The sequence below is a fragment of the Bombina bombina genome, unplaced genomic scaffold (assembly GCF_027579735.1).
Source record: "Bombina bombina isolate aBomBom1 unplaced genomic scaffold, aBomBom1.pri scaffold_723, whole genome shotgun sequence".
NCBI lineage: Eukaryota > Metazoa > Chordata > Amphibia > Anura > Bombinatoridae > Bombina > Bombina bombina.
In genome coordinates this window covers 43,538-62,613 of record NW_026512169.1, presented here as the reverse complement: position 1 = coordinate 62,613, position 19,076 = coordinate 43,538, and the positions used below count along the sequence as shown (strand labels likewise).

The following is a 19,076-nucleotide window of genomic DNA, read 5'->3' as shown; positions in this document are numbered from 1 at the left end:
ACCTAGTCACAAAATCATAGCAGCTCTAAGTACTTTGGAGCTCGACATTCTAACAGCTTTAGCAACTGATAACATACCCACTCATACTCAGTTAATAAAGGAACCAACTGGCCTGTACACTTTTCATAACAAGCTATACATCCCACAGACTCTTAGACAGAGACTCCTCTCTCATTTCCATGATAACCCCTTATCTGGACATCAAGGAGTCTTCAAAACTAAAGAACTCTTACACAGAGACTTTTGGTGGCCACACATGGGCAAGACCATTCAGAAATACGTGTCCACTTGTGATGTCTGTGCAAGATACAAAACAGAGAAAAAGAAACCCATTGGTTATCTCACTCCTTTATCTATTCCTGATACCCCATGGAGTGTTATCTCTATGGATTTCATTGTTGAGCTTCCCCCTTCACAGGATCACAATACCATCATGGTTGTTGTTGATCACCTGACTAAGCTGGCTCATTTCATCGCTATGAAATCACTACCTACTGCCAGTGACACAGCTACAGCTTTCCTTAAACATGTCGTACGATTACATGGGATACCACACTCTATCATAACGGATCGTGGATCTCAGTTCACTTCCAATTTTTGGAAAGACCTCTGTAAGTCACTCTCCATTCATCCTAGATTATCTACGTCTTATCATCCCCAGACAAATGGACTCACAGAGAGAGTAAATGGTATACTTGAACAGTATCTTAGATGCTATGTTTCTCATCTACAGGATGACTGGTTGGAACATCTTCCGTTAGCCGAATTTTCTTACAACAATTCGGTTTCTAGTTCCACCAAGATGACTCCGTTTTATGCCACCTACGGATACCACCCACAGTCTATTCGACTTACACAAACCAACACCAACACTCCTTCCGCTAAATCCTATCTCACCAACTTACAGGATAGTTTGATTCTTCTAAAAGAACATCTACAGAAAGCTAAAACCGATCAGCAGTATTATTATAATGCTAGACATAGACCTAGTCCTGAATACAAATTGGGTGACCTGGTATGGCTTTCTACCAAGAATTTGAAACTCTCTATACCATCCAGAAAGTTGGGTAGTCAGTTTGTTGGACCTTTTAAGATTAAACGTATTCTCAACCCTTCAGCTGTTGTTCTGGATCTTCCATCTAAATACGGCTTACACCCATCATTTCATGTTTCTCTTCTAAAGCCTCATAGGACGAGTAGTGAATTCACTCGTAGGACGGTTGCTCCTCCTCCAGTGATTTTGGATGAGCATGAAGAATATGAAGTTGAATCTATACTCGACTCCCGAATGCTACGAGGACGATTACAGTATCTAATCCGCTGGAAGGTTTACGGTCCGGAGGAGGATTCGTGGGTTCCTCATTCCCAGGTTCATGCCCCTATGCGGGTAGCTGCGTTCCACAAGCGCTATCCCCTCAAACCATCCCTGGCATCTTCGGAGCTGATGCCTTAAAGGGGGGGATCTGTAATGTCCCTTTAACTGGAACTCCACCCCTAAAGCCTTTATAACCTCATTCTCACATCAACTCATTGCTTGATTATTTTGTTGCTTTGAGTAGTGCTAACCTTACTCATTTATTTGACAAGTCAAGTCTCTAATTCCTGAAAGGTGTAACTTTGCTCTGTGTTACTTCAAAACCTAGCTACCCAATTATTGCCTAATTTACACCTACCTGTTTGCTGATTCTGGTATTCATCTGAGTCTCCCTGTCAGCCCTGCACTACCTGTTTGGATCTACATTCCTGGCGTATTCATCCGCCTGTTTCCTTTCACACTGAGGATTTCACACGCTGCAGCAGCACGCTAAGGATCTCAGCTGCTGTTCCTGTTCTCTCCTGGAAGTCCGTCTCTCCTAGTATCTACACCGGATCATTCTCCTATTTGCCTATCTGTTCCACGCTAGAGCTACCGGTCACGCAAGTACTTTTGTTCTGAATACAAATTATTCTGCCATGCTGCTCTTTTCAGTCATGCTTGCTAAATGTGCATTGTCTACACTGTCTGCAGTATACTTTGTCTAAGCAACTTAACTACAGCCTGTACTTACTACTAGCTCTCTGGGTCAATTGCTTCCATGTGTGCACAACTCTACTACCTGCTTCTCAAACCAGCCTAAGTGTATAAATCTGCTTGCTTTGACCTGCTAAGTGCTGCATATACAGACTTTACATTATTATTTGTGCATGCTACTTATCAACTACAGATAAATTAATATTCAGACTCTCCTAATGAATATTATTATTTAACTCATTCCACCTATTCTTTCATATATATATATATATATATATATATATATATATATATATATATATATATATATATATATATTCCTTTATTTATATATATATATATATATATATATATATATATATATATATATATATATATATATATATATATATATATATATATATATATATATATATATTCCTACTGCTGGGACTCAATTACTGAAGTAACTGCTGTAATTAATTAACCCTTTTGTTACAGACTTATAACATTAGGTGTTCCTCTTTACAGTTACAAATAATCTGTTTTTCATTATATGAGAATTATGAACAGGTTATTACAGGAGGTTCTAGTTACCCTGAAGGGCTCCGGTATGACTGGCCATTTTTCCCCATCTCCTATATTTAAAAAGATGTTTCCCATAGCTAACGCAGTGAAGGAGGCTTGGCAAACAGTCCATGAGGTGGAAGGAGCTGTTTCCACCCTAGCTAAGAGAACTACTATTCCCATAGAGGATAGTTGTGCTTTCAAATAAATTAGAGGGGTTACTCAAAAACATATATACCAGGGCTTACAATGGCAGCCAGCTGGGTGCATTGCTGCCGTCACTGGTGTGGCGGCATATTGGTTTGATGTGTTGTCTGGAATTATTAGGACAGAAACTCCTCTGCATGAAATCCAGGATAGGATAAAAGCACTTAAGTTGACTAATTCCTTTATTTCGGATGCTTCCCTTTAAGTTATCACACTGGGAGCAAGGATTTCAGGCTTCTCTGTTCTAGCTCGCAGAGCCTTATGGTTAAAACCTTGGTCTGCGGATGTGTCCTCTAAGTCTAAGCTGTTAGAGATTCCTTACAAGGGGAAAACCTTGTTTGGGACTGGCTTGTCGGAAATCATTTCTTTCATTACGGGGAGGTAAGGGTCCCCTTCTCCCTCAGGACAAGAGCTTTAAACATAAGGGACGACAGAGTCATTTTCGTTATTTTCGAAATTTCAAAGGAAATTCTCTCTCTTCCTCCTCCAAGTAGGAACAGATTAAACCTTCATGGAGACCCAGTCAGTCTTGGAATAAGGGAAAACAATCCAAGAAGCCTGCTATTGAATCGAAGACAGCATGAAGGGTCTGCCCCTGATCCGAGACTGGATCTTGTAAAGGGCAGACTTTCCTTCTTTGCTCAGGATTGGGTTCGAGATGTTCTGGATCCCTGGGCAATAAAAATAGTGTTCCAGGAATAAAGACTAGAGTTCAAAAGTTTTCCTCCCAGAGGCAGGTTTCTGTTTCAAGATTAGTTGTAGACCAGACAAAAGGAGAGGCGTTCTTACTCTGTATCAAAGACCTCTCCGACCTGGGAGTGAGCGTTCCTGTTCCGAATCAGGAACAGGGTCTAGGATTTTATTCCTATCTGTTTGTGGTTCCCAAAAAAGAGGGAACTTTCATGCCTAATTTAGATCTCAAGAGTCTAAACAAATTTCTCAGAGTACCGTCTTTCAAGATGGAAACTATTCGTTCCATTCTTTCTTCGATCCAAGAGGGTCAATTTAAGACAACAGTGGATTTAAAGGACGTGTACCTGCATGTTCCCATTCACAGGGAAAATCACACGTTCCTAAGGGCTGCCTTTCTGGACAAACACTTCCAGTTCGTGGCTCTTCCCCTTAGTCTTGCCACAGCTCCCAGAATTTTCACAAAGGTTCTGGGTTCGCTGGTGGCGGTGCTTCCTATATGGATGACATCTTAGTCCAGGCGCCATCCTTACAACAAGCCAGATCCCACACGGACTTGGCGTTAGCCTTCCTGCGATCTCACGGGTGGAAGGTAAATTTGGAAAAGAGTTCCTTGGTCCCAAATACAAAGGTAACTTTCTTGGGAACCATTTTAGATTCCCTATCAATGAAGTTTTTTTTTTTCTGACAGAAGTCAGGAAGTCAAAGATTTTCGATACTTGTCTAGCCCTTCAGTCCACTCCTCGGCCATCAGTGGCTCAGTGTATGGAGGTAATCGGGCTGATGGTGGCGGCAATGGACATCATCCCGTTTGCTCGGTTTCTCCTCAGACCTCTGCAGTTAAACATGCTCAGGTAATGGAACAGAGATTATGCGGACTTGTCTCTTCAAATACTTTGGGAGCAGGAGACAAGGGATTTTCTGCAATGGTGGTTGTCTCTAGATCATCTTTCCCAGGGATCCTGCTTTCGCAGACCATCTTGGGTGATAATGATTACAGACATCATCCTTCTAGGTTGAGGGGGCAGTCTGGGACTCCCTAAAGGGTCAGGGAGTTTGGACTCAGTCAGGGTCTGTTCTTCCTATAAATATTCTGGAGCTAAGGGCGATCTTCGATGCTCTTTTGGCCTGGCCTCAGTTAACCTTGGCCCAGTTTATCAGGTTCCAGTCGGAACATAACTTACATCAATCATCAGGGAGGAACGAGAAGTTCCCTAGCGATGACAGAGGTAACCAAATTATTCAGTGGGCGGAAACCCACTCTTGCTATCTGTCGGTGATCCACATCCCTGGGGTGAACAACTGGGAGGCGGATTTCCTGAGCAGGCAGACCTTTCATCCGGGGGAGTGGGATCTCCATCCGGAAGTGTTTTTGAGCCTGATCCTCAAATGGGGTCAGCCGGAAATTGGATCTCATGGCTTCTCGTCAGAATGCCAAGCTCCCGAGATACGGGTTGAGGTCCAGGGACCCCCAGGCGGAGCCGATAGATGCCCTGGGAGTACCTTGGACTTTCAGTCTAGCATACCTTTTTCCTCCATTTGCTCTTCTTCCTCGGGTCATTGCTCGAATCAAGCGGGAGAGGGCAGTGGGTATTCTCATAGCTCTGGCTTGGCTTTGCAGAATTTGGTAGGCAGATCTGGAGGACATGTCTTCTCTGCCACCTTGGAGACTTCCGTTGAGGAAGGACCCTCTGATTCAGGGGCTCTTTCTTTACCCAAATCTAGTTTCTCTGAAGCTGACTGCTTGGAGATGGAATGCTTATTTTTATCCAAGCGGGGTTTTTCTGACTTGGTCATAGAGACCATGATTCAGGCTCTTAAGCCTGTATCTAGAAGGATTTTCCATAGGATATGGCGTAAATATTTCTATTGGTGTGAATCTAAAGGCTACTCCTGGAGTAGAGTTAGGATTCCTAGAAATTTGTCCTTTCTCTAAGAGGTTTGGAGAAAGGAATATCGATAAGTTCCCTAAAGGGTCATATTTCTGCCTTATCTTTTTTGTTACACAAACGTCTGGCTGATGTTCCAGATGTGCATTCTTTTTGTCAGGCCTTGGTCAGGATTACGCCTGTGTTCAAGACAGTTACTCCTCCATGGAGGCTTAATTTGGTTCTCAAAGTTCTTTAAGGGGCTCCGTTTGAGCCTATGCATTCCTTAGATATTAAGTTATCTTGGACATTTTTATTTCTTGTTGCTATTTCTTCTGCTCACAGAGTGTCTGAGTTCTCGGCATTGCAGTATGAGTTCCCTTACCTTATTTTTCATTCTGACAAGTTAGTTCTACGTACTAAATTAGGATTTCTTCCTAAAGTAGTTTCTGATCAGAACATTAATCAGGAGATTGTAGTTCCTTCTTTGTGTCCTAATCCTCCTTCTCAGAAAGAACGACTTCTGCACAATTTGGACGTGGTCCATGCTTTAAAGTTTTACTTACAGGCGACTAAGGACTTTCGTCAGTCTTCTTCTTTGTTTGTGATTTTCTCAGGAAAACGTAAGGGACAGAAAGCTACGGCTACTTCTCTTTCTTTTTGACTAAAGAGTATTATACGTGTTGCATTGTTTCTCTAAGACAGGTTGTGGGATATGTAAACTTCAGACACCTCTGCACCTTGGCTTTTCCTTTCTCTTCCTAACTTTGGTCGAATGACTGGAGTGGGAGGGAAGGGAGGAGCTATATATGCAGCTCTGCTGTGGTGCTCTTTGCCTCCTCCTGCTGACCAGGAGGTGAATATCTCATTAGTAATTAAGATAATCCGTGGACTCATCGTGTCAAAAAAGAAAAATTTATCAGGTAAGCATAAATTTTCTTTTTTCTGTTCATGATAAATCTAATTTACAGTTTATGTTTTAGCTCACTATTGTCTTCATGCATGCACAATGTTCCTTTAAGCGCCGCATACACATTATTTAGATTCTAAGTTCCCACGGGAATAGGGCTGTTGTCCTGTGTCTTAAAAATATTGTATCATTGTTGTACTTTTATCTTCTGTACCCATGGACAGCGCTGTGGAATTTGTTGGTGCTTTACAAATAACTAATAATAATAATATACACTATGTAACAAAAATTATTCATAAATATATATTTAAAAAAAAATTAAGTGTTAAAAGGTATTTGAATAGAAAGGACTGTAAATAAATATATATATTCCTGTGTCTAAATATATACTGTATATACATACACACACATACATACATACCAATGTTATACATTAGCAAGAGCACTAGATGGCAACACTATTTCCTGTCATGTAGTGCTCCAGATATGTGCATGCTACCTATCTAGATATCTCTTCAACAAAGAACAACATGAGATCAAAGCTAATTTGATAATAGAAGTAAATTGGAAACTTTTTTAAAATTGTATTCTTTATCTGAATAATGAAAGAAACATTTTGAGTTCCATTTCCCTTTAACTTTTTGAGTGGCTGTTTACTTTATATATGTAGTGTTCTACCCACGTACAATTACTTACAAGGGCGAAAAACAATTTCCTAACTTCAAAAATACATTTCTTACTATTTTCTGAATTATTAGCCGAAAGTCTTTTCTGAAACTGTATTAACAGAAGAAGGAACAATATTAAACATCATTACAGTAAACGTTACGTAAAATATGCTACACTGATGAAACGGCACTAGACGTACCTGTGCTCCACCACTGTTCCCCACGCTTTTCTCTGCCTGGAGGATGCGTCGTACGGATCCCAACTTTAAAAATTTCATCTGAGCTTCTGACAGCGGCTCAGACACCTCCTTCAGTCGGAACATCTTCTTACGGCCAATGGCTCCAGCCGACCTGGAGAAGGTAAATTAATGGAAGCCAAGGGTAAGTGGAGAGATTCGCTCTATGGGTACAGTTTGGTTGCCACCCAAAAGGGGCTATTTTTTAAGTCTAGGATATTACTCCAGTCCCAAAAGCAAGGAGTACTTCTCACCAAACAGGCACTCACCTCAACTGAGAGCCTGGTATAATGGGCTCTGGACGTCTCTTGGCAAGAGGGGCTTCATCTTCTGCTTTCTCTTCCTTGATCCCTATGTTCTCAGCCCCCAATACAGAGATGGCTTGACCCTTTGAGATGGCTGATACTCGACGCTTAATAATCAACCCCTCTGGTTTGGAGACCACCTCCTCAATGGTTTCTGGGCTTTCTTTAGCCTGTTCCATACCTACAGGAGTGAATAATCTAATTTACAACATATTCAGAAATCTTCATATTTTCCCATATAAACAAAACCCTCTGACTAATTAAAGAAAAAAAGAATCAAACTCTGTAAACCCAATCCTGCATAGATTGCATAATGAGGCAGTCTGCTCCTGAGCTTAAGTTTTGTAATCCCCATCTATTAACATCACATTCTGTCCCCCTTATATACCAGCCTTTCCTCACCCCCTTGTCTACCACATGCTTTCTTACCAGGTCCGATGCCAGCTGCTGTCATTTGCGTGGCCATTAGTCGAGAAAGATGTCGAATCTGGTCATCTGTTCCTGCAGATTCTACAGGGGTGTAAGTGGCTTGGAATGATGTGGGCATCGTATCCGGGAGGTAAACCATACTGATGAGGACCTGTGCAGAACACACCAGAAAAAGCATCAGGAGACTAGTACCAAACACACCAGGGGCAGTATCGGGGACAGAACACACCAGCGGCAGTATCAGGTACAGAACACACCAGCGGCAGTATCAGGAGACTAGCACCGAACACACCAGCGGCAGTATCAGGAGACTAGCACCGAACACACCAGCGGCAGTATCAGGTACAGAACACACCAGCGGCAGTATCAGGTACAGAACACACCAGCGGCAGTATCAGGTACAGAACACACCAGCGGCAGTATCAGGTACAGAACACACCAGCGGCAGTATCAGGTACAGAACACACCAGCGACAGTATCAGGTACAGAACACAACAGCGACAGTATCAGGTACAGAACACAACAGCGACAGTATCAAGAGACTAGCACTGAACACACCAGCGGCAGTATCAGGTACAGAACACACCAGGGGCAGTATCAGGAGACTAGCACCGAACACACCAGCGGCAGTATCATGTACAGAACACACCAGGGGCAGTATCAGGTACAGAGCACACCAGCGGCAATATCAGGAGACTATTCCCGAACACACCAGGGGCAGTATCAGGTACAGAACACACCAGGGGCAGTATCAGTAGACTAGCACCAAACACACAAGGGGCAGTATCAGGTACAGAACACACCAAGGGCAGTATCATGTACAGAACACACCAGCGGCAATATCAGGAGACTATTCCCGAACACACCAGGGGCATTATCAGGTACAGAACACACCAACGGCAGTATCAGGTACAGAACACACCAACGGCAGTATCAGGTACAGAACACACCAACGGCAGTATCAGGTACAGAACACACCAGCGGCAATATCAGGAGACTATTCCCGAACACACCAGGGGCATTATCACGTACAGTACACACCAACGGCAGTATCAGGTACAGAACACACCAGCGGCAATATCAGGAGACTATTCCCGAACACACCAGGGGCAGTATCAGGTACAGAACACACCAACGGCAATATCAGGAGACTATTCCCGAACACACCAGGGGCATTATCAGGTACAGAACACACCAGGGGGATTATCAGGTACAGAACACACCAACGGCAGTATCAGGACACATCCCGCATCTTCTATACCTTGAAGTGAAATTATTAGGAGTTTATGGACTAACACGTGGTCTGGCATATACAGTTGTGCTCATAAGTTTATATGCCCTGGCAGAATTTATGATTTCTTGGCCATTTTTCAGAGAAACCTTTTCTTTCACACAAGGTCAAGTCGACCTTTGTGTTATCATTCATACTCTCTGAAAAATGGCCAAGAAATCATAAATTCTGCCAGGGTGTGTAAACTTATGAGCACAACTGTAGTCTCTCTGCTAAAGTAATACTATAATGTGACCATGTCCCTGTCCCTACAGCCCGTTACCCTATAGTCATATCAGACCTCAAGGCTTAGTCCCCTGACGTTCCTCTGTCAGCCCCTAACCTCCCCCAGTTCCAGGCTGTTGCTTTGGGTGGTGGAACCTAGGTACGTGCATTATTATACATATATGGCTGCAGGGAGCGGAATTTGGCACAATTAGCGATTAGCATAGATATCTGTGTGTTGTACTTTATCACTAATCTGGCTCCGGATACAGCTACTCATGGTCATCTCAGTATAACGCACGTCTATTTGAACCAAAGTCCGTGTGACACGCCAAGTGCACGGCGCACGTGGTCTAACACTTCAGCAAGCTCAGACTTCTATTTCTATATTTAAGTTCACAAAGGAATGTTAGAGAACCTTTTAATGCCGTTCTATTCCGTCATAATTACACTGGGCTTTAGAGCCGTTATGACGGAATAGAACGTCATAGCCAACGGCTGTCCTGAAGCCTTCTGTGCTTACAGGATTTGATCGCGGTCTGGAGGGCGTTCCTAGGGTTGTAGGGACGCCCCCCAGATGCAATCTAATAATTGAAATCTCGCCATCGTGTGCACGATCGCGTGGTTTCAATTTGTCTACATCGGAACAGTTGTTCCGATGTAGACATTTTAACCCAGTCCCGAAAGGGTTAAAGCATAACATAGAATTGCTAGAATAAGATAACCCTAAGCCATCTATATCTGTGCCTAGGGCAGCAGAATTAAGAGTTGCCGCACATTTTGAGGGATATTTCTATGTTATGATGCCTCTCATTCCTCTACTGTTTACATTTGTACAAATCCCTGGATGTCTAGAGACCCCTCATGAGTCACTGGCCCCCACTGGGAAACTATACAATACAAGTGTGATAGGGAGATCGGTTGCCACTACACAAACATAAGTGCCAATAACAGACCAGTCAGCAAGTCACACTGACCAGGTTAGCCACGCTCTCTGGGGTAAGCAGAGGACGAAGGAACTCAGCAGTGATATCTGTGGCTGATAGCGTGACGGTCGCAGGGGGAGGTGCAGGCGGCATCGGTACCATGTCCTTCTCGTCGTCGTCATCAGCCAGCGGGGTATCTGCAGTAAAACAGATGCTGCTATTTAACACAAGACTCATATACACCACACTACTCCCTGGTACAGCACCACCATGTTCATCAGATCCCTCCTGGTTCTTCACCACATGCTCGGGGACTGCACTTTTCGCTATATATAAATACTGTGAATTCCTCAGAGGTTGTTACATTTTCTTTTCTACTCACCCGTGCGGCTCTTCTTTGGGGCCCCATCACCCCCTTCTCTGGTCCTTTTGCGGCTATTATCTCTGGGAGGGGGAAGATTTCTGGTGATCTCGCTCTGGCTGGTTCCCAGGTCCAGCAGGAGGGTGCTGATGGGACCCTGGTAGTCGCAGGATAATGGGTGCCGTAGGACACTCAACAAATGCAGCTTTAAGTTCTTCCTCACACTGCTCACCTGAGATTTTGCCAGAGTAGGGGGCAGGTTGGCTGTAGGGGAACAGGGACATTACTGAGGGGGAAACTGCCGGGAAAGAAGACGCTCTGATACAGAAGATACTAGGAGATAAAGGACTCACCATGGAGAGACTCATATGCCTGGATCACTTCTCCCATGAACATAGGCCTCTGACGGGCGATAGAGGCCAAAGATCCCAGAGCTGCAGTCAGATTTATGCTGGAGATGGCAGGATGCGCCATGAACTTCAGCAGCTCCTTAAAAGCATGCTTCCCAACATCACACAGATCATCTGCAGTGACAGAGTATGACCTTGACTGGAAGTCCTCACAGTTCTGGCAAAAATGAGATGTTTAATTTAATGGAACAGTTACTTACTGTATTTAAGGTATGGGTGATCTGTTGGGATCTGGTCAAGGCTAATGTCCCCCTCTTGTCTCTTAGGGACCTCACTGTCTGAAGTACGAGGGGAGAGGGTGACTGAAAGACTCTCTACAAATTTGACTGCATGAGTGCGGATCCCATCATTATCAGACTCTAGCAAAAGGAGAATGTCACCAGCCATCTCGGTTATTAAATCCCAGCAGGACTCCTGTCGCTCTGAACGTGATCGGGAGCGAATAACCCACTGCAAGGGAGAAGAAAAGGAGGGGAACAAAAATATTAATAAGGAATATAGAAGGAATATAATGAGAAACCCAGGGGTGGAGGTAAGAGGCAGCGGATGAGGGGTCCATAAGATGAAACTGAAAGCGTAGGAGGACACAAAACTCATGAAGCAGAGGTAGGAGAAGAGAAGGAACAGAGACTTATGGGAGGAAGCTGGAAGAGCTGGAGGACAAGGGGTTCAAGAAAGGAAGATAGGCGATGAAAAAAATGAAAAAGCATGAGAGAAAACTAGGGGAGGAAGGTAGGGAAAAAAAAAACAAGAGTACAACGAGAGACTAAGGAGAGGAAGGTAGGAGAAGAGGACATTGGGGGACACAGAAGGTAGGAGGACAAGAGGCCTAGGAGAGAAAGGTAGGAGAAGAGGACAACAACAACAAGAGGCTTAGGAGAAGGAAGGAAGGACAGAAGGAGAAAAAAAAAACAACAACAAAAAAACAAGGGTCCCAGGAGAGGACAACGACGAGAATCCCAGGAGAGAAAGGTAGCAGAAGAGGATGACGAGAGGAAGGTAGGAGAAGAGGACAACGACGAAAGGCTCAGGAGAGGAAGGTAGGAGAAGAGGACAATGACGAGAGGCTCAGGAGAGGAAGGTAGGAGAAGAGGACGACGGCAAGAGGCTCAGGAGAGGAAGGTAGGAGAAGAGGAACGACGACGAGAGGAAGGTAGGAGAAGAGGACAACGACTACGAGAGACTCCGGAGAGGAAGGTAGAAGAGGACGACGACGTGAGGCTCAGGAGAGGAAGGTAGAAGAAGAGGAGGACGACGACAGGCTCAGGAGAGGAAGGTAGGAGAGGACTACGACGAGAGGCTCAGGAGAGGAAGGTAGTAGAAGAGGACAACGACAACGAGAGGCTCAGGAGCGGAAGGTAGTAGAAGAGGACAACGACGATGAGAGGCTCAGGAGCGGAAGGTAGGAGAAGAGGACGACGACGAGAGGCTCAGGAGAGGAAGGTAGGAGAAGAGGACGACGACGAGAGGCTCAGGAGAGGAAGGTAGGAGAAGAGGACGACGACGAGAGGCTCAGGAGAGGAAGGTAGTAGAACAGGACGATGGCGAGAGGCTCAGGAGAGGAAGGTAGGAGAAGAGGACGACGACGAGAGGAAGGTAGGAGAAGAGGAACGACGACGAGAGGAAGGTAGGTGTAAGGAATCCACTTCGCATTTTCCACTTGTTCCATGTTTTCACAAGTCAGCTGACTTAGCCTATTTAGGTGTTCACCTGTGTGCAAACAGGTGCTTAGTTATTTTCCTTGTAGCAGTTTACAGCTCTCCTGCTCAATGCAGCTACTCGCCTAAATACCAAGCTCTCTCTTTTGGATTACAATTTGTTCATTCAAAATAGAACCAGTTTTTCCTACTGCAAGTTTCTACAATGTTACCTCTCTAAGAAACCAGCTACAAATTATCTGCTGCTTGTTGCTTTATATCAATCTGTGCTACACACATCCAAGCCTCTCTCACTAAATGGCAGTCTCACTGTAACTGAACAAACAAGATTGGTGTAACATTCTAACTTGTCACATTGCTGAACTGATTTCAACGATCTATAGTAAGTTGGGACTGTTTTCCTCTCACAACCTTACCTGCAAGCACAAGATTTGTTTCTTTCTCAGCGTCTGATACTATTGTCAGATCTCTCCGCTTTTGCCGCTGTCACTCAGCACATTGACTCCTTCCACACATTATAAATATACTAAAGTTTCTTATGCATCCAGTACTTATATCTCACATTTGGGACTTCCTTTACTTTATGTACTGAACGATACAGTACACCTGAAGCCTAAGTTTTGTTCTGCTTCCTGTTATTTACCAAATTTGATAACAGAGACTGCTATTGAATTTATCCATTACTTTATTTACAAATATTAATTTCCTTTCACTTTCAGGCATACAGTCTATGCTATTTAATAGCCTGTTTAAGAAAGTGATACAAATACATATTTTCTCAAGTCTGCAGTTGTGATCTTTTGCTCCTTCTTCATCAGGCATTACAGTAGGAGAAGAGGACGACGACGAGAGGCTCAGGAGAGGAAGGTAGGAGACGAGGACGACGCCGAGAAGCTCAGGAAAGAAAGGTAGGAGAAGAGGACGACGACGAGAGGAAGGTAGGAGAAGAGGAACGACGACGAGAGGAAGGTAGGAGAAGAGGACAACGACGATGAGAGACTCAGGAGAGAAAGGTAGAAGAGGACGACGACGTGAGGCTCAGGAGAGGAAGGTAGGAGAAAAGGAGGACGACAGGCTCAGGAGAGGAAGGTAGGAGAGGTATACGACGAGAGGCTCAGGAGAGGAAGGTAGTAGAAGAGGACGACGACGAGAGGCTCAGGAGAGGAAGGTAGGAGAAGAGGACAACGAGAGGCTCAGGAGAGGAAGGTAGGAGAAGAGGACAACGACGACGAGAGGTTTAGGAGAGGAAGGTAGGAGAAGAGGACAACGACGACGAGAGGTTTAGGAGAGGAAGGTAGGAGAAGAGGACGACGACGACGAGAGGTTTAGAAGAGGAAGGTAGGAGAAGAGGAGGACGACGAGAGGCTCAGGAGAGGAAGGTAGGAGAAGAGGACAACGACGACGAGAGGCTCAAGAGAGGAAGGTAGGAGAAGAGGACGACGACGAGAGGCTCAGAAGAGGAAGGTAGGAGAAGAGGAGGATGACAACAGGCTCAGGAGAGGAAGGTAGGAGAGGATGATGACGACGAGAGGCTCAGGAGAGGAAGGTAGGAGAAGAGGACAACAACGACAAGAGGACAACGACGATGACAAGAGGCTCAGGAGAGGAAGGTAGGAGAAGAGGACGACGACAGGTGGCTCAGGACAGGACGACGAGAGTAGTAGAAGAGGACGACGACAAGAGGCTCAGGAGAGGAAGGTAGGAGAAGAGGACAACGACGACAAGAGGACAACGACGATGGCAAGAGGCTCAGGAGAGGAAGGAAGTAAAAGAGGACAACAACGACGAGAGGCTCAGGAGAGGAAGGTAGGAGAAGAGGACAACGACGACGGCAAGAGGCTCAGGAGAGGAAGGAAGTAAAAGAGGACAACAACGACGAGAGGCTCAGGAGAGGAAGGTAGGAGAAGAGGACAACGACGACGAGAGGCTCAGGAGAGGAAGGTAGGAGAAGAGGACGACGACGACGACAAGGCTCAGGAGAGGAAGGTAGGAGAGGACGACGAGAGGCTCAGGAGAGGAAGGTAGGAGAAGAGGAGGACGACGACAGGTGGCTCAGGAGCGGAAGGTAGGAGAAGAGGACAACGACGAGAGGCTCAGGAGAGGAAGGTAGGAGAAGAGGACGACGGCGAGAGGCTCAGGAGGGGAAGGTAGAAGAGGACGACAACGTGAGGCTCAGGAGAGGAAGGTAGGAGAAGAGGAGGACGATGACGACAGGCTCAGGAGAGGAAGGTAGGAGAGGACTACGACGAGAGGCTCAGGAAAGGAAGGTAGGAGAAGAGGACAACGACGACGAGAGGCTCAGGAGAGGAAGGTAGGAGAAGAGGACAACGACGACGAGAGGCTCAGGAGAGGAAGGTAGGAGAAGAGGACAACGGCGACGACGTCGAGAGGCTCAGGAGAGGAAGGTAGGAGAAGAGGACGACGACAGGCTCAGGAGAGGAAGGTAGGAGAAGAGGACGACGAGAGGAAGGTATGAGAAGAGGACGACGACAAAAGAGGCTCAGGAGAGGAAGGTAGGAGAAGAGGACAACGACGACGACGAGAGGGATCAGGAGAGGAAGGTAGGAGAAGAGGACAACGACGACGACGAGAGTGATCAGGAGAGGAAGGTAGGAGAAGAGGACAACGACGAGAGGCTCAGGAGAGGAAGGTAGGAGAAGAGGACGACGACGAGAGGCTCAGGAGAGGAAGGTAGTAGAACAGGACGATGGCGAGAGGCTCAGGAGAGGAAGGTAGGAGAAGAGGACGACGACGAGAGGAAGGTAGGAGAAGAGGAACGACGACGAGAGGAAGGTAGGTGTAAGGAATCCACTTCGCATTTTCCACTTGTTCCATGTTTTCACAAGTCAGCTGACTTAGCCTATTTAGGTGTTCACCTGTGTGCAAACAGGTGCTTAGTTATTTTCCTTGTAGCAGTTTACAGCTCTCCTGCTCAATGCAGCTACTCGCCTAAATACCAAGCTCTCTCTTTTGGATTACAATTTGTTCATTCAAAATAGAACCAGTTTTTCCTACTGCAAGTTTCTACAATGTTACCTCTCTAAGAAACCAGCTACAAATTATCTGCTGCTTGTTGCTTTATATCAATCTGTGCTACACACATCCAAGCCTCTCTCACTAAATGGCAGTCTCACTGTAACTGAACAAACAAGATTGGTGTAACATTCTAACTTGTCACATTGCTGAACTGATTTCAACGATCTATAGTAAGTTGGGACTGTTTTCCTCTAACAACCTTACCTGCAAGCACAAGATTTGTTTCTTTCTCAGCGTCTGATACTATTGTCAGATCTCTCCGCTTTTGCCGCTGTCACTCAGCACATTGACTCCTTCCACACATTATAAATATACTAAAGTTTCTTATGCATCCAGTACTTATATCTCACATTTGGGACTTCCTTTACTTTATGTACTGAACGATACAGTACACCTGAAGCCTAAGTTTTGTTCTGCTTCCTGTTATTTACCAAATTTGATAACATAGACTGCTATTGAATTTATCCATTACTTTATTTACAAATATTAATTTCCTTTCACTTTCAGGCATACAGTCTATGCTATTTAATAGCCTGTTTAAGAAAGTGATACAAATACATATTTTCTCAAGTCTGCAGTTGTGATCTTTTGCTCCTTCTTCATCAGGCATTACAGTAGGAGAAGAGGACGACGACGAGAGGCTCAGGAGAGGAAGGTAGGAGACGAGGACGACGCCGAGAAGCTCAGGAAAGAAAGGTAGGAGAAGAGGACGACGACGAGAGGAAGGTAGGAGAAGAGGAACGACGACGAGAGGAAGGTAGGAGAAGAGGACAACGACGATGAGAGACTCAGGAGAGAAAGGTAGAAGAGGACGACGACGTGAGGCTCAGGAGAGGAAGGTAGGAGAAAAGGAGGACGACAGGCTCAGGAGAGGAAGGTAGGAGAGGTATACGACGAGAGGCTCAGGAGAGGAAGGTAGTAGAAGAGGACGACGACGAGAGGCTCAGGAGAGGAAGGTAGGAGAAGAGGACAACGAGAGGCTCAGGAGAGGAAGGTAGGAGAAGAGGACAACGACGACGAGAGGTTTAGGAGAGGAAGGTAGGAGAAGAGGACAACGACGACGAGAGGTTTAGGAGAGGAAGGTAGGAGAAGAGGACGACGACGAGAGGTTTAGAAGAGGAAGGTAGGAGAAGAGGAGGACGACGAGAGGCTCAGGAGAGGAAGGTAGGAGAAGAGGACAACGACGACGAGAGGCTCAAGAGAGGAAGGTAGGAGAAGAGGACGACGACGAGAGGCTCAGAAGAGGAAGGTAGGAGAAGAGGAGGATGACAACAGGCTCAGGAGAGGAAGGTAGGAGAGGATGATGACGACGAGAGGCTCAGGAGAGGAAGGTAGGAGAAGAGGACAACAACGACAAGAGGACAACGACGATGACAAGAGGCTCAGGAGAGGAAGGTAGGAGAAGAGGACGACGACAGGTGGCTCAGGACAGGACGACGAGAGTAGTAGAAGAGGACGACGACAAGAGGCTCAGGAGAGGAAGGTAGGAGAAGAGGACAACGACGACAAGAGGACAACGACGATGGCAAGAGGCTCAGGAGAGGAAGGAAGTAAGAGGACAACAACGACGAGAGGCTCAGGAGAGGAAGGTAGGAGAAGAGGACAACGACGACGGCAAGAGGCTCAGGAGAGGAAGGAAGTAAAAGAGGACAACAACGACGAGAGGCTCAGGAGAGGAAGGTAGGAGAAGAGGACAACGACGACGAGAGGCTCAGGAGAGGAAGGTAGGAGAAGAGGACGACGACGACGACAAGGCTCAGGAGAGGAAGGTAGGAGAGGACGACGAGAGGCTCAGGAGAGGAAGGTAGGAGAAGAGGAGGACGACGACAGGTGGCTCAGGAGCGGAAGGTAGGAGAAGAGGACAACGACGAGAGGCTCAGGAGAGGAAGGTAGGAGAAGAGGACGACGGCGAGAGGCTCAGGAGGGGAAGGTAGAAGAGGACGACAACGTGAGGCTCAGGAGAGGAAGGTAGGAGAAGAGGAGGACGATGACGACAGGCTCAGGAGAGGAAGGTAGGAGAGGACTACGACGAGAGGCTCAGGAAAGGAAGGTAGGAGAAGAGGACAACGACGACGAGAGGCTCAGGAGAGGAAGGTAGGAGAAGAGGACAACGACGACGAGAGGCTCAGGAGAGGAAGGTAGGAGAAGAGGACAACGGCGACGACGTCGAGAGGCTCAGGAGAGGAAGGTAGGAGAAGAGGACAACGGCGACGAGAGGCTCAGAAGAGGAAGGTAGGAGAAGAGGACAACGACGACGAGAGTCTCAGGAAAGGAAGGTAGGAGAAGAGGACGACAACGATGAGAGTCTCAGGAGAGGAAGGTAGGAGAAGAGGACGACGAGAGCCTCAGGAGAGGAAGGTAGAAGAGGACGACGACGAGAGGCTCAGGAGAGGAAGGTAGGAGAAGAGGACAACGATGACGAGAGGCTCAGGAGAGGAAGGTAGGAGAAGAGGACGACGGCAAGAGGCTCAGGAGAGGAAGGTAGGAGAAGAGGAACGACGACGAGAGGAAGGTAGGAGAAGAGGACAACGACTATGAGAGACTCAGGAGAGGAAGGTAGAAGAGGACGACGAGAGCCTCAGGAGAGGAAGGTAGAAGAGGACGACGACGTGAGGCTCAGGAGAGGAAGGTAGGAGAAGAGGACGACGACAACGACAGGCTCAGGAGAGGAAGGTAGGAGAGGACTACGACGAGAGGCTCAGGAGAGGAAGGTAGTAGAAGAGGACAACGACGTCGAGAGGCTCAGGAGCGGAAGGTAGGAGAAGAGGACGACGACGAGAGGCTCAGGAGAGGAAGGTAGGAGAAGAGGACGACGACAAGAGGCTCAGGAGAGGAAGGTAGGAGAAGAGGACAACGACGACAAGAGGACAACGACGATTACAAGAGGCTCAGGAGAGGAAGGTAGGAGAGGACGACGAGAGGCTCAGGAGAGGAAGGTAGGAGAAGAGGAGGACGACGACAGGTGGCTCAGGAGCGGAAGGTAGGAGAAGAGGACAACAACGACGAGAGGCTCAGGAGCAGAAGGTAGGAGAAGAGGACAACGACGAGAGGCTCAGGAGAGGAAGGTAGGAGAAGAGGACGACGGCAAGAGGCTCAGGAGAGGAAGGTAGGAGAAGAGGAACGACGACAAGAGGCTCAGGAGAGGAAGGTAGGAGAAGAGGGACGACGACGAGAGGAAGGTAGGAGAAGAGGACAACGACTACGAGAGACTCAGGAGAGGAAGGTAGAAGAGGACGACGACGTGAGGCTCAGGAGAGGAAGGTAGGAGAAGAGGAGGACGACGACAGGCTCAGGAGAGGAAGGTAGGAGAAGAGGACGAC

General features: G+C 46.5%; 1 protein-coding gene across 3 annotated transcripts in view; it reads right to left on the bottom strand.

The window, feature by feature from the left end:
• The window catches only part of SYMPK (symplekin scaffold protein), a 77,794-nt gene that overhangs the window by 36,184 nt on the left and 22,534 nt on the right, over positions 1-19,076 (bottom strand). For all 3 annotated transcript variants that reach the window (XM_053696862.1, XM_053696863.1, XM_053696861.1), the window contains exons 7-13: positions 11,263-11,512; positions 11,006-11,176; positions 10,674-10,916; positions 10,343-10,488; positions 7,871-8,021; positions 7,406-7,622; positions 7,101-7,251 (exon numbers count right to left, since the gene is read on the bottom strand). In XM_053696862.1, coding sequence (XP_053552837.1) covers positions 7,101-7,251; positions 7,406-7,622; positions 7,871-8,021; positions 10,343-10,488; positions 10,674-10,916; positions 11,006-11,176; positions 11,263-11,512 — 1,329 coding nt within the window. The remainder of the gene's footprint in view (positions 1-7,100; positions 7,252-7,405; positions 7,623-7,870; positions 8,022-10,342; positions 10,489-10,673; positions 10,917-11,005; positions 11,177-11,262; positions 11,513-19,076) is intronic.